The 13,934-nt window shown below is 51.8% G+C and overlaps 1 protein-coding gene across 1 annotated transcript; it reads left to right on the top strand.

The window, feature by feature from the left end:
• Positions 1-600: 600 nt before the first annotated feature.
• Positions 601-13,172, top strand: APOBEC2 (apolipoprotein B mRNA editing enzyme catalytic subunit 2). The gene is made up of 4 exons (XM_039382299.1): positions 601-773; positions 1,490-1,628; positions 9,268-9,425; positions 12,632-13,172. The coding sequence occupies exons 1-4, from the start codon at positions 601-603 to the stop codon at positions 13,170-13,172; spliced, it is 1,011 nt and encodes a 336-aa protein (XP_039238233.1).
• Positions 13,173-13,934: the final 762 nt, after the last annotated feature.

The raw sequence follows: 13,934 nt of genomic DNA, 5'->3' as shown, positions 1-13,934 counted from the left end.
CAGGGATCCAGGACATCTCCCTGGCTGAGGGAATTCTCTGTGCCTGCTCCTCTCCTCTTGCATTGCTAAACCCCAAACCTTCCCAGGTGCATTTTGTACTTGTGCTGACAGCACAAACCTGCTGTGCTCCTATGTGTTATCCCTGATGAATGCTAATTTGGGTTTAGTTCCTTAATGGATCCAGAGGGAAGGTGAATATTGAGAGCAAAGGAAGGAGAACTGAAGAGTGGCAGGTTCAGAGCTCTGCAGAGATCAAAGGCAGGGGAAGGTACGGGACAGAGAAGGAATGCTGGATGTATCCCTGTGTTATCCTGTCTTGTGAAGCAACATTGTGTAATTATTAAAGCAAATTTCCCTTCCTTTTATCCAAGAGGAAACCTGTGAGCAAATTAAGAAACTACCCCTGTGCCTCAACTCACTTGCAGGAGGCAGTAGCAGAGCTGGACACAACATTTAATACTTTCCCTCTGCCCTAGGGACTGAAGTGGAATATGGACAATTATAGGATAAAAGTAGGGAAAAATGGCATTTAAAAGTGATACTCTATTTTTGTTTTTAACTTACAGCAGGCAAAAGGTGACTTGGAGCCACTGAGGAAGGATGTGGGCTTACACTGTCGGGTTCACTGTCCTGCCTCACGTCGGGGGTTTCCTTGGCTGGTTCCTGAATCGAAAGGAAATTCCTGCCTGGTACGAGAAGCTGAAAAAACCTTCCTGGTGTCCATCCCGCAAGATGTTCCCTGTTGCCTGGACCATCCTGTACACGGGCATGGGGTAAGTTCTGTGGCTGCTGCCCCTGTCCTGCCCCTGGCACACCCAGGGCAGCCCCCCAGCCCCTGCCGTGGCTCCCGGGGGGTGCCCTGTCCCTGAGCCAGCAGGGCAGGGCAGGTGTGCCCGTCCCCCCTCAGGTACAGCCTGAGCCAGCCCCCGGGAGTGCCTCAGCCTGGCACTGCAGCAGTGCCTCTGGCAGGGACACAGCCCTGCCCCGGCTGGGAGAGGTGCCCAAACCAGCCCTGGGGAGGGGCAGGAGCCACACAGGTGTGAGAGGGCAAGGGACACAGGATAATAGAACCATGGAATATCCTGAGCTGGAAGGGACCCATGAGGATCATCCAGTCCAAGTCCTGACCCTGTCCAGGACACCCCAACAATCCCCCCCTGTCCCTCAGAGCACTGTCCAAACCCTCCTGGAGCTCTGGCAGCCTTGGGGCTGTGCCCACTGCCCTGGGGAGCCTGGGCAGTGCCCAACCACCCTCTGGGGGAAGAACCTTTTCCTGAGATCCGACCCAGCTCTCCCTGGCACAGCTCCAGCCGTTCCCTGGGTGCTGTCCCTGCTCACCCAGAGCAGAGCTCAGGGCCTCATGTGGATGCTGCTGCCGTGCAGACACGACTGTCCTGTCAATCCCTGCTGGGAAACACTCCTACAGAGAGACTTTGTCTCCCTTGGGGATTCACTCACTGCCAACACTAACCCGTGTCCCTCTCCACAGCTACGCCTCCTACTTGGTGTGGAGTGACCTGGGCGGCTGCAGCAGCAAAGCCATCGTCCCGCTGGGGCTCTACGGGGCTCAGCTGGCCCTCAACTGGGCCTGGCCCCCCTTCTTCTTCGGTGCCCAGAACCTGAACATGGTAATGGCCCCAGCCCCCATCACCTGCCAGGGCTTCTCTGCTGGGCTCCTGCCCCCCGGGTTTGGGCTGGCTGGGGTTCTCTGACTGACACAGAGCTGCCAGAAGGGCCTTTGCTCAGACACAGCTCCCGCTGCTCCTGCCCCCAGACAATGGTATCAGTGCCCCCAGCCTGGCCCTGCTCCTGCCCCCAGACAATGGTATCAGTGCCCCCAGCCTGGCCCTGCTCCTGCCCTGCGATACCGGGGTGGGCAGAGCCGGGGCTGCACCTCCCAGTTAAGGGTCCAGGGGGAGAGATAAGTCCTTTGGGGGGTCACACCCTGTGCCACAACACCATCCTTGGGGGAGCAGCTGTGAGGGGCTTATCAAGCACACACAATGTGCAGTGCAGAGCACGGGGCTGAGGCACTGCTGGCACAGCCACACCCGCCCTGGGCCACAAGGCACTGCCTCGGCTGCCAAGGCCTGGAGGGGATGGAAACACACACAGGGATTTATGTTTCCACCTGATTTTGTCACTCTGGGGGTAAAAGGTACAGTTAGAAAGTTTGTTTGGTGACCATGGCCATGGTATCCCCATGAGCATGTTCTGTGTTATCAGCACAAGGGGACACTGATCACCAGAAACTGGGGGCTAATCTGTGGAATTTGATAATGAGCAAAGAAATGAACATTAATTAGTCTTGGCTCCTGGTGTGACACGTTCAGGTCTCACTGATCAGAGCTCAGGACCAAGCTCCCGGGCTTTAGGAACACTCCAAGTGACTGCTCAGTGCCGAAGGTCCCCCACTGCTGTTCCCCCTCTCCACCTGTCCCAGGGAGGTTTGTCCTCGTGCCCTGACTCACTGTGCTCTCTCTGCTGCAGGCCCTGATCGACATCCTGTGCCTGGACGGGCTGGCCATTGGCACCCTGTGCTCCTGGTACCGCATCAACAGGGTGGCAGCGCTGCTGCTGGTGCCCTACCTGGGCTGGCTGGCCATGGCCACCTGCCTCACCATCCGCATCTGGAGGGACAACCCCGAGCAGAAGGCAGGGAAGAGGGAATAAATGAAGGCATTTTGTGTAGCTAAACTGTGCTGATGTGAACCAAGATCTAACCATCTGGGGGGTCCACTTTGGGAGTGTCCTGCTCCTCCTCCCATCGTGGCCCTGTAAAAGGTTTGCATGAGGCACCCACGGGCTCCTTTAAAGTAACTGGGCATCCTTAACCAGGGAGCTGTTTTCTCCAGCACTGCTGAGGTTTGGGGGCTACAGCTGTACCCTGCCCTTAATGCCATCAGGTCCAATTCCACCAGCCAAACTGGGATCTCACAATCCATTTGAATTCAGGGCAGCAACACCAGAGACCCCTCGACACTGCCCCATCCCCCCAGAGCTAAATTGCATCTCCTCTCCTGGGACCAAACAAAAATGCCCTTCACTGGTGCACACCCATTTTTAAACACTTGATTTTTTTGCTATTTGTGCTGTTGCTTCATGTTCATGTATCACCTGGTTTGGGCTTTATACCTTTAACTTCTTATCTGACAGCTGCCAAGAGAGCAGGGATCTGTCTTGTTCTGCTGGTGCAAGGAGACTGGGCTCTGACTTCTATTGGGGAGTATCACACTCCTTCAGCTCATGCTCCAAGATAAAGCAGCAATGATTAGAATGCAAATGCTTCTCCCCAGAGGAAATTTCTCTCTTCCACCTCTGTGTGCCATTCCTCATCAGAGAATAGAAAAACTAACATCAGTGCCTTTGAAAAAATACTTATTTTTTTTTAAGTAGAGAGATACAAGAGTCTGTAAAATTCAGGAACTTGCTCCCACTGCCTCGATGGTTGTAGCTACATAACAGGCAAAGAGTCTGTCAGGTGCAGTGCAAGTGCCTCATCCTGCAATCTTTCCATTCCTCAATATTATTTATCAGGGAAGATTAAAGTACAAGGATTTCCTGAGCAATGGGACCAAGCCATGACAGATCAGACACAAGGGGTGCATGGACTTGCCTCTGTCCATCCCTTATCCTGGCCCTTGACAGACCCAAACCTGAGCTCTCACTATCTCCAAGAGTATTTACTATTATTTTGGATTGCTAAGAGCACCACTGTGTAGAGAAGGGGCACGAGGATCTTCCTGGCAGCTGGCTGGAGATTGGGGTGTGTGGGGGGACCTGCAGGGTGGGGGTGGAGGGGCTTAGCTGGGGCTGTAACATAAATTGTATTTGCTTTTAATAAAACCAAGCCACTACTTTTTGGAGAATAAATGAATCCAGTTTGTTATTTTGATCCCATTCCTTAGTTTTCCCTCCTGGCTCAGGACTCCTTTGCCCAGGGCTGCTGCAAGCACAGGGCTGTGATGCCCCCAGTCAGAGCTGCATGAGAACAGGCCGTGGCACAACCGAGGTTGGGAGCAGGGGCAGGACCCCAAAGCACAGGCACTGCCAGGAGGACCGGGGAGATCAAAAGCTACTGAAAAAAAAAGGAAAGGAAAAAGAAGCCCTCTATATTTCAGGGCTTTCTCTGCCCGTCCGTTTCCACTGCGTTTATCTCCAGCAGCTGTGTCTTGCAGGGAGTCCCCGCCAAGGGACGGGCACACAGGGATGATTTGTGCCCCAGGGGAGCTGGGGTCTGGCTGCAGTTCCATTCCGGGGAGTTCGGGCTGATTTAAGGGCGCTCTGCCCGTCCCTTCCCGGGGAGCGCAGCACAGCCAGAGAAAAGGGATGAGCAGGGCCCTCTAGTGAGGCCGGGAGGGATTAAACGAGCCTCTATCTGCTTTTGGAAAGGGAAGAGAATTATTTAAATCACGTTTAAATTGGTGACTCTAGATCTGGTTCAGACCTGCAACATTTTAATAACATTTTCACTTAAATAGATGGGCTCATATTTGATCAGCTTTCATAAATTAATCCTATTTCTCCTTCTTCCCACGTTTTTACTGCAGGTAACGGAAAACTGGAATTAAGATTAATGGATTTTTTTCCATGTCTCCCCTCCCCATTTTCCCAGCTGCTGGGACTGGCTGACTGGTTCTTGTTTTCATTCCAGTTCCTCCTCCTCCCCCCATCCCACCTCTAAGTGCAGCAGGAGCCTCTCTTTGCCTCTCTTTACCTCTTGCCTTTTCTTGCAGGCAGCAAAAATAGCAAATGCTCCTCCATGTGATATCCAGAAGAGCTTGAAATCAATTGGCAAAATTAAATTCAGTGAAACACCCTCTTGTATTAATATTTAAAGCATTGTTTGGTGTATTTGCTGTTTAAACAGATATGCTAAACCCCTTTGCATAAAAACAACTTTAATGACGCTTCAAAGTCAGCTGGAGAATTTCTTAGGCAGACTGTGCAGTGCAGACCCAAAGCAGCCCCTGCCTTGGGGGGCCTCGAGGGGCCCTGGTGTCACAGGATCATGGGATCATGGAATGGTTGGGGCTGGAAGGGACCTCAGAGACCATCCAGTCCCACCCCCTGCCATGGGCAGGGACACTTCTGCTAGACCAGGGTGCTCCAAGCCCTGTCCAAGTCTGTGTTTGTCCAGCCCCCCCAGATTAGTTCATGGAATGGACACGACATTCCCACAGGAACGTGTCGTGGTGTCCGTGACTCCCCAGTGGGTCAGACAAAGGCCACAAAGGCCAGAGGCCAAAGGCCAAAGGCCAGCTGTCCTGGGGTCATGGCACTTGGAGCCAAGAGCCACCTCGCAGGTCACCCCGTCTGTGCTGACCCTCCCTTCAAACCTCAGCCACTCTTCCCAGAGAGACAATTTGCTGTTAAACTGCTGCTTACACTCGATGTCAGCGAGCACCTCCCTGGCTGCTGCATCCACAAGCCTGTGCATAAACAACACCTTTCTGCCTTTCAGCCCAGCCTCATTTCCCAAGCCCTGTCTCATTCAATAACTCACCAGCTGTTCCAGAAAACACTCTGGCTGCAGCAGGACGGGACTTTAATTGATTTGCTGATGTCTGGAGCCGTGTTCAAACATGAAGTCGATGCCAGGGAGGGTTTGCTGCCGTGTGCAGGTGAGGCAATTGCCCTCCCCTGGCCCTCCCCTGGCCCTCCCTCCACGGGTGCTGCAGGACATAAATTCCTGTGCTCTGACCTTCCCCCCGAGCTGCTCCAGGAGCCCTGCAGCAGGAGCCCAGCAGGGAGGAGGCTGTGCTGCTGGAAGCTGTCATTAAGTCCCAGTTGGGCTCTGAATTAATTGGGGAGGCAGCAGAGCCTGCCAAGGCTCCTCGTGTCACAGGGGGGTGTGAGGGCTGGGGGTGGAGAGCCAGGGTTTGGCTGAGAAGATCAGGCAGGTACAGAGCTGAGAGCATCACTTGTCCCTGCCCCAGGGCTCCCCTCAGCCCAGGTGTAGCACCTTTCACCAGCACTTGGGTCAAACCTGTGGGACACGAGTGTTTCCAGCCCCTTCCTTTAAACCTTGGCTTTGTGGTCCCGCAGCGGGAGGAGAGGGACAGGTGAGAGCCCCCAGGGGCTTCCTTCCAGGAAGGAAGGAAGGAAGGAAGGAAGGGAGGAGGGAAAGCTGCCCCTGCACATCAGCTCAGTGTTTATTTATTTATCACGTAGCAGTAGTTACAGCTGGAAAAAGCAGGAGGGGGATTGCTGCCAGACAATGTCTCCAGGAGACGTTTTGTTAGTGCCACCAGCTGTCCCCTCGGAATAGAGAGCAGGGCTGAGCCATGACTCACACCCCCAGGCTCTGATTTCACTCTCCCACCTATCCAAAAATGTTCCACCAGCCCGAGAACGCCATAAAAGCCACCTTTTCCTGGCAAAGCCTTTGCCAAGCAGGTGTGTGTGCTCAGGACAGGGAACAGGCAGGATAACTTCGGGAACTCCTGCTGTGGGGGGGGCTCAGCTGGAGAAAAGGAGGCTCAGAGGGGACCTTCTCACTCTCTGCAACTCCCTGACAGGAGGGGGGAGCTGGGGGGGGGGATCGGACTCTGCTCCCAGGGAACAAGAGACAGGAGGAGAGGAAATGATTTCAAGATGTGCCAGGGGAGGGTCAGGTTGGACATCAGAAGGAATTTCTCCATGGAAAGGGTGGTCAGGCCTTGGAAGGGGCTGCCCAGGGAGGTGGTGGAGTCCCCACCCCTGGAAGTGTCCAAGGAAGGAATGGATGTAGCGCTCAGTGCTCTGGGCTGGGGGACAAGGTGGGGTTGGACTCAGTCCTGGAGGGATTTTCCATCCTCAATGATTCTGGAATTCTATGAACAAATTCAGAGCCAGTGAAATAAAATATCAAATCACTGGGGAGTGGGGCAGGTGGAGGGAAACCTTGATAAAAATGCTGCTGGCAAGTGCCTGATTTGGGGTAACCTGAGTCTCCCCGAGGCCCTTCCCTGAGCCCCGGCCCCTCTCGGCACTCGGTGCCCTCGGCCTGGCTCACAACAAGCTGATGGAAAAAACCTTCCCTGGCTGCCTCAGGCACTAATCCCAGGCTCACACAGCCCTGGACACACATGCACACGTCGGGGGAGCTGGGGTCACTTCAAAACCCCCAGCAGAAGTGCCCAAAGCCCTCACCCAGCCCAGGGCTGCACCGGGGGATTGACAGCAGCTCCAGGGTGCCCGGTTATAATTTTGGCACAGGCAGACACTGCAGGGGGGGGATCATGGCTATTCCATGCACTGCCCTACAAGGAGCTGGGAAGCAGCTGGGGAAAGGCTGGAGAGAGGGAGAGTCTCGGTGCCACATTCCCCAGATTAGATTAGAGCTCAGCCCGGGACCCTGCGGAGGGGCCAGGCTGGTGAAAGCTAAAGGCTGCAGGAAAGGTGGGACCCCAGCCACCAAGAGCTTCCAAAAATAAAGCAAAGTGGGTCAGAGGGACTGAAGAGGGGCTGGAATGCTGCTTTAGAGCATAAGGGTTAGAAGGAAACAAGCTGTCACTCGCTGAGAGAGGATTCCCCTCCCCAAAGGCACCGCCTGAAATGTCAGAGGTGACAGGAACGGGACGGGGGAGCTGCAATCGGAGCGTGGTTACCACGCAGGAGGCAAAGACTTCACCTGCCCTCCAGGAAAGTATTTTAAGCTTGAAAATAAATAAAACTCTGCACCATGAAAGATATATGTTCCATGAATAGGATGTCTTGGAACTTGTCAAATCCCTGGAACTTGTCAAATCGAGCTGTTGTCACAGAACTCCCTGTGCTCTGTCAGTCACCACATAAACAACCCTCATCACCAGCAAACAGAGGGAAAAGTTATCCCAAAAACTGCAGTAATGATGTCATTGAGGAAAAGCTCCAAAGGATATTCAGCACAGAAAGGCAGGCTGATAGCAAGGGGGCTGGAGGAGGTAGCAGAACTATTATAATAATTTATTACATATTGTAAATTATCTATTATAATGTATTATTAATTTCCTATGATAATAAATGATCTGCCCAATTGCATAAATTTATTCCACTTTGTGATAGTGCAGGCTCCTCCAAAGCCTCTAAAAAGCTGACTATAACAGGATCACAAAGGCTGACTTTGGCCCCAAGGCAGGTATTCCCACCTATTTGATCTCTGTGGAATACAGTTTATCCTCCCCAACACTAAGAGTGGTATTTTCACTAAGTACTGACTGAATACTCAATCAAACACAGCTGCATATTTCATATGGATCCAAATCTTGATGGTGGTGGGTTCTGAGCTAAGTGCAGAGCCCACAGTACTGAAGATTTGATTTCCAATGTGCTTTGGTTCCCACATGACTCCTGCACAGCCACAGACTTCCCACTCCTTTGCCCAGTGGCATCCTAGGATCAGTCTCTGGGAAAAACCTCACCCAGGTTTTCCTCAAGCTTGGCTCATGTGGGATTAGTACTATGTTTAAATGATTAAAATTTAGAGTGAGAAATTGGAAGAATTTCTTATAATGCCCAAGGAAAATAAAAAAGAGAGAGAACCTCCCCTAGCCCAGAGATATCCCAGGACACTGGGAACTGATGGGACACTCAGGCAACGGGGAGGAAAAGTACAGAGCAAGGGGCAGAACCAGCACTGCTGCCCACTGTGAATTCCAGTTGGACTTTCTGATATTTGGGAAAAGATTCTGGCTTGCATTTCCAGCAGTAGGATCTGACAGCAGCTCCAACAATGGGATTTCACCCTGTCCAGCTCCCGTGTTCAGTGCCCTGTGCAGGGTGGGAGGAACCACAGGTCTCCTGCTCCTCTGGGCACTGCTGCTGGGATGCTCCATGAGGCCAAATCCACCAAAACCAGGCATTTTTCAGCAAACCAAATGGCTCAGCCTCGTGCCTGAGCCAAACCAGTGGTCCTTCAAGGTCAGCAAGAGGATCAGCTGGCAGAGGAAGGAGATGGAGAAGCTCCAGCTCTCCCTGTGCCAGGTGTCTGTCACAGGAACGGATAAATACACACTTGTGCTTCCAGGATTTCCACCCATTGCTTATCCCACCCACAGCGAAGTTGTCACTTAATTTGAAATTAAAAGGGGAGCAGGAGGGATTGTTGAAAGGAGCTGGAGAAAGCAAGGGAAGGAGGTGACACCCGAGAGCCCTGGGTCACCCTACCCCAACCAGCCTCTGTCGCTGCTGCTTTGTTCCATATTTAGTTCCTGACAACTGTGCCTGGGGCAGGAACCCCCAGCTCTGTTTTCCCTCCTCTCTGCGCTCCCAGAGCTCTCAGAAATTGCTCTTTCTCTCTCCCAGTGGCCACAAGTCAACCCCACTGTGGTGCAGAAGATGGCAGAGAAGCAGGAGGAGCCCAGCAATGCCCAGAACGGGGAACCTGACAATGCAGAGGAGGGCGAGGGCAAGAAGAAGAAGGTGAAGAGGGAGGACCTGCCACCGTTTGAAATCGTGACAGGGTAAGAGATTTGGATTTAAACACGGGGCTGGGAGTGAAGGGGGGATGTTCAAAGGGCTCTGCCTCAGCTCTTATGGTGGGCAATTAAAGCAGCATCTTCTGCCAGTGCATTTCTGAATACGGTTAAAATTTATTTGGGGTTTTGTTAGAAGTTTTGCAGAGCTGTGAAAGGTGGATTCACACCAGGCAGGCACACAAATCCACTGGTTTTATATCAGTGGGGCTGTTTCTGCAGCGCTGGTTCCCTCCCAGGGCAGGCAGTCCTGGCATTGCTGGCTGAGGGTACCAGGATGGAGGGATTTGCCTTGGTGGGAGCTGAATATTGATTTCTAGCTGTGATCAATGGCTCTTGTCGGAGAGTTTCTCTACCTGTGGATTAGGAAAAACAGCCCTGCTATGGCTGATTTGCTTGATAGGCCTGAGGGACAGATATTTCAAGAGACCTGAAGGTTCAGAGTTTCAAGGGCTCCACAGCCACAGCTGGAACCCGACTTTCATAGAAAGCCCAGCTTGCAGAAAGGTTCCAAAACAAGAGAGTTTTCAAGGTAGTGGAGCAGCAGCGAGCCTGGCCCTTGGGAAAGGCAGATACCACTGAGACCTGGTGGAAGCTGAACCCTCAGCCATAACTGACAGCTGCAAGTAGGAAAAACCCTCAGGATCTGCTCTCTCCAAGTTTCCAAATGCTCACTGCAGCAGTAGCAAGATGCCCCTCGTCATTCTCCCCTTATCACTCACCAAGGCAGGGCCCAGCAAACAAACCAAAGCCACGATTTCTTCCAGCTGCTGGAACATAAGGCTCAGGCCAGGCTCTAAAATCCCCCCTGGGATCCTCCTGCCTGTGCCATGGGCACTGGTAAGGAAGTTTCTGCAGATAGAATTTGGGTGGTGTTCTGACAAGGACGAGTGAGACAGGACAGCACCTCTGGCTGTCACAAAATTGGGTTACATTCCTATACAGGGGTGAAAAAACCCTCCATTTTCTTCTCAAAATGTGTCTGCTCTGAAAAGATCCTTTCTTGGGGTGATCTCTGTCACACACAATCATAGAAATAACAATGCCAAGCAGTGGCTTTTAAGAAAAGCACGTCCCTCTGCTAGGAATGGAGCTAAGGCACCAAACATTGTGGATATAAGCCATTGGACCAACTTTTGAACACTTAAAACATGTACTAAAATGACTGTCAATGAGGACATTGGATTTTTCAGCCTTAGCACCCAATTTACAATTAGAAATGCTGAGGAACTGAGCAGCATCTTCAAACTTCCTTGCTAACCCCAAGGATCTGTGCTAATCATGGCTGAAAAATACTTTCTCAGCATCATCTTGCAATTAAATTATTTGTTGAAATGCCTCGAGTGTTAGAGGATTTGACAGGATTTTCTACCCTGGAAAGGTGAGAGTGGGGAAGTGAAGCAGAAATCCCTGAAAGAGGTACAGAAACCCCAGGGATTTTTACTTTCATTTTAGGGACACTGAGAGTTCAGGACAGGCCTTGACCTGTGATCTCGGTGGGGATTTTTCTCATGATGTACAAATTTTCAGCCAATCAAGCCAGTTGTGTGCATGATGAGGAAACACCCAACTGCAGCCATGGAAGCATTTAAACCCAATTACGTGTCATGTCAGCTTTAGCCCTGGGATTAGGGGCATCTCATGACTCACGGCCAAGTTCTCAGGCTGCTGCTCCCAGCTCGGAGGAGCCCAGCTTACAGGAAAGCATTGGGAAGCCAATTACTCAGTTTAAGAATATTAACCCCTTTTTTTTGGTCGGTATTCGGCTGAACACAGACCTGGGTGACTGTAATCCCAACCTGTGAGCATTTCCTCATATCTGACACACTGTTCACACTTTCCCCAGGTGTAAATGAGGCTCCTCACAGCAGAGATAAGTGACCCCTTGGCTTCTGTTAGTCATTTACAGCTAATAATTGAGATAATCCCCATTTCAATCCCCTCATTAGAAGTTCTTCCCCTCTCCTGCCCAACACACAGTGCCAGGGTCACGCTGGGCAGCTGCTCTTTCCCTCAGCCCACCTGATTTCAGCACCTTAAATCACATTATTTGGCCAGGCCAGTGAGATTCCCACAGACTCTCAGACTCTCAGTTCTGCCTCAAAGTTTCAATCTTTTTTGCCTCAATATGATCTAACAGGTGACAAAAGACTGCTAATCAGGGAAAACTTTGACAAATTAGGTTTGAGCATTTAGAAATCCCTGAAAATCACCATTTAATGATGCTTTTCAGAGCAGTTGGAGAATGAAGGTTTCAACTTTTACCTTCCCACCCCCTCAGGTGAGTTGTGTCGCAGCAGGTGATTTATATTGAGAGTATTGTGGGAGTTCAGTGCCCGCAAATAATTTTTAAAAGAACTTTCCAAAGACATTTTTGCTCTCTACAACTCCCTGACAGGAGGCTGGAGCTGGGGGCAGGGGGTCGGGCTCTGCGCCCAGGGAACAAGGGACAGGATGAGAGGAAACAGCCTCCAGCTGTGCCAGGGGAAGTTCAGGTTGGACATCAGGAGGAATTTCTTCAGGGAAAGGGTTGTCAGGCATTGGAAGGGGCTGCCTTAGTGTTGTTTATATTCTCTATTGGAAAGTTATTTATTGGAGTGATGTATATTCCATGCTGCTGGGAGCACAGACTGAGGTGAACATCCCAGATAATCTCAGACACACGCCGAGATAAGCAATAAAATCCATCTGGAAGGGCTGACTAAATCCATCTCCAAGACAATCCATCCCAGAGTAGTCGCTGCTGCTTCAACTGCTCGTGAAAACCCAGCTCCACCCCCTCGCTGCTGTAACCCCTTTGCTGTCAGAGAGTTAAATCAGGCAGGGAGCTCCAGGTGACCTGATGTATTTAAATACATGATGTTATTGTAACACAACTTATTGTGGCCTTACAGTTTGCTCTGGAACAAGGCAATGGGTGGCTTCTGTCAGTCACCATAGCTGGCCTTCAATCACCAATTAAAGAATTGTCAACCAAATACCCACTCATTATCCGGGATAGAGAGCAGGAAACACACCTTTTCATAGCAAGGTTGGATTTGAGCTTGGATGTTTTAGTAAACAAGAGTCACAACGCAGACAAATACAGGGAGATGCAGCAGCTTGTCCACGGTGTCCCCCAGGAACTGACCCAGTGCCCCAACCCCGACCTAAACCTGCCCCTGAGACGCTTCTCTGCTCTGCCCTCTCCCCAGGGAACGCCTCCCAGCCATATTCTTCAAATTCCAGTTCAGGAACGTGGAATACAGCTCGGGCAGGAACAAAACCTTCCTGTGCTACGTGGTGGAGACGCAGGGCAAGGAGTCGGCGCCGTGCCGGGGGTACCTGGAGGACGAGCACGCGGCCGCCCACGCCGAGATGGCCTTTCTGGACACGATCCTGCCGCGCTGCGAGGCGGGCGGGCGCTGCTCCGTCACCTGGTACGTGTCGTCCAGCCCCTGCGTGAGCTGCGCCCAGCGCATCGCCGACACCCTGCGCAGGAACAAGGCCCTGCGCCTCACCATCATGGTGGGCCGGCTCTTCATGTGGGACGAGCCCGAGGTGCAGGCCGCGCTCCGCAGCATGAAGGAGGCCGGCTGCAAGCTGAGGATCATGAAGCCTCAAGACTTTGAGTATGTCTGGCAGAACTTTGTGGAGCAGGAGGAAGGGGAGGAGGTGAAGTCGTTCGTGCCGTGGGAGGACATTCAGGAGAACTTCCAGTACTACGAGGAAAAGCTGGCTGAGATCCTGCACTGAGCTCACGTGAGTGAGGATTCCCACGTGGTCGCTCACCCCCCGGGTTAAACTAACTCTCCTCTCTTATTAAGCCATAACCCAGAGCCAATTTCAGTCACGGCCACTCAGATGGACCTGGCTGGGTTCACCTCTACCTGAACACTGAGAATAACCTCAGGCAGTAACTTTCCCCTTCCAGGGCAGGAGCATGGCAGGAGTTCCCCCCAGCAGATTCCTAAGGGATTTAGAGCTTTTCTTTTTTCTCCTCTGAGCAAACACCTCCAGGAATAAAGAATTAAAAGGTATTTGAGTCACGAGGTGCCACCAGAACACCTGGTTTTCCCCACATGGATTATATGCAGGACACAGGTGGAAACAGGGAGAGGAATGTAGTGAAAAGGGGATTTTCCTCACCCCACAAAGTCTAACCCCCTAAAAAAACACCATTAAAGGAAATCACAATTGCAATTGCAAAATTCCCTGGGGTTTTGGATGGGGTACTAAAGAGTCACCTATTTGAGCATGAAACACAAAGCATTTAAAACTTCTAATATGTATCTCTTCATCCAGGACCTACTCAGAGATCTATGAAGAGAAGTGACAGACCTGGACACCTGGGACACTCCACTTCCCAAAGCTTTGACTCCAGCAGGATGGAGAACCAGCTTCTGGAAGACAAAGCCCTGTGGGACTATGAACACAGACCTTTGGTGTTTGGGATTTTTTTGGGTGTATTTTGTTCCTCCCCCTCCCTGCCCTAACCAAACCCATGCTGTGGTGAAA

This window comes from Pipra filicauda, unplaced genomic scaffold (genome assembly GCF_003945595.2).
Source record: "Pipra filicauda isolate LSUMZ 115617 unplaced genomic scaffold, ASM394559v2 scaffold264_size1072897_pilon, whole genome shotgun sequence".
Lineage (NCBI taxonomy): Eukaryota > Metazoa > Chordata > Aves > Passeriformes > Pipridae > Pipra > Pipra filicauda.
This window is presented reverse-complemented; position numbering and strand designations above follow the sequence as displayed.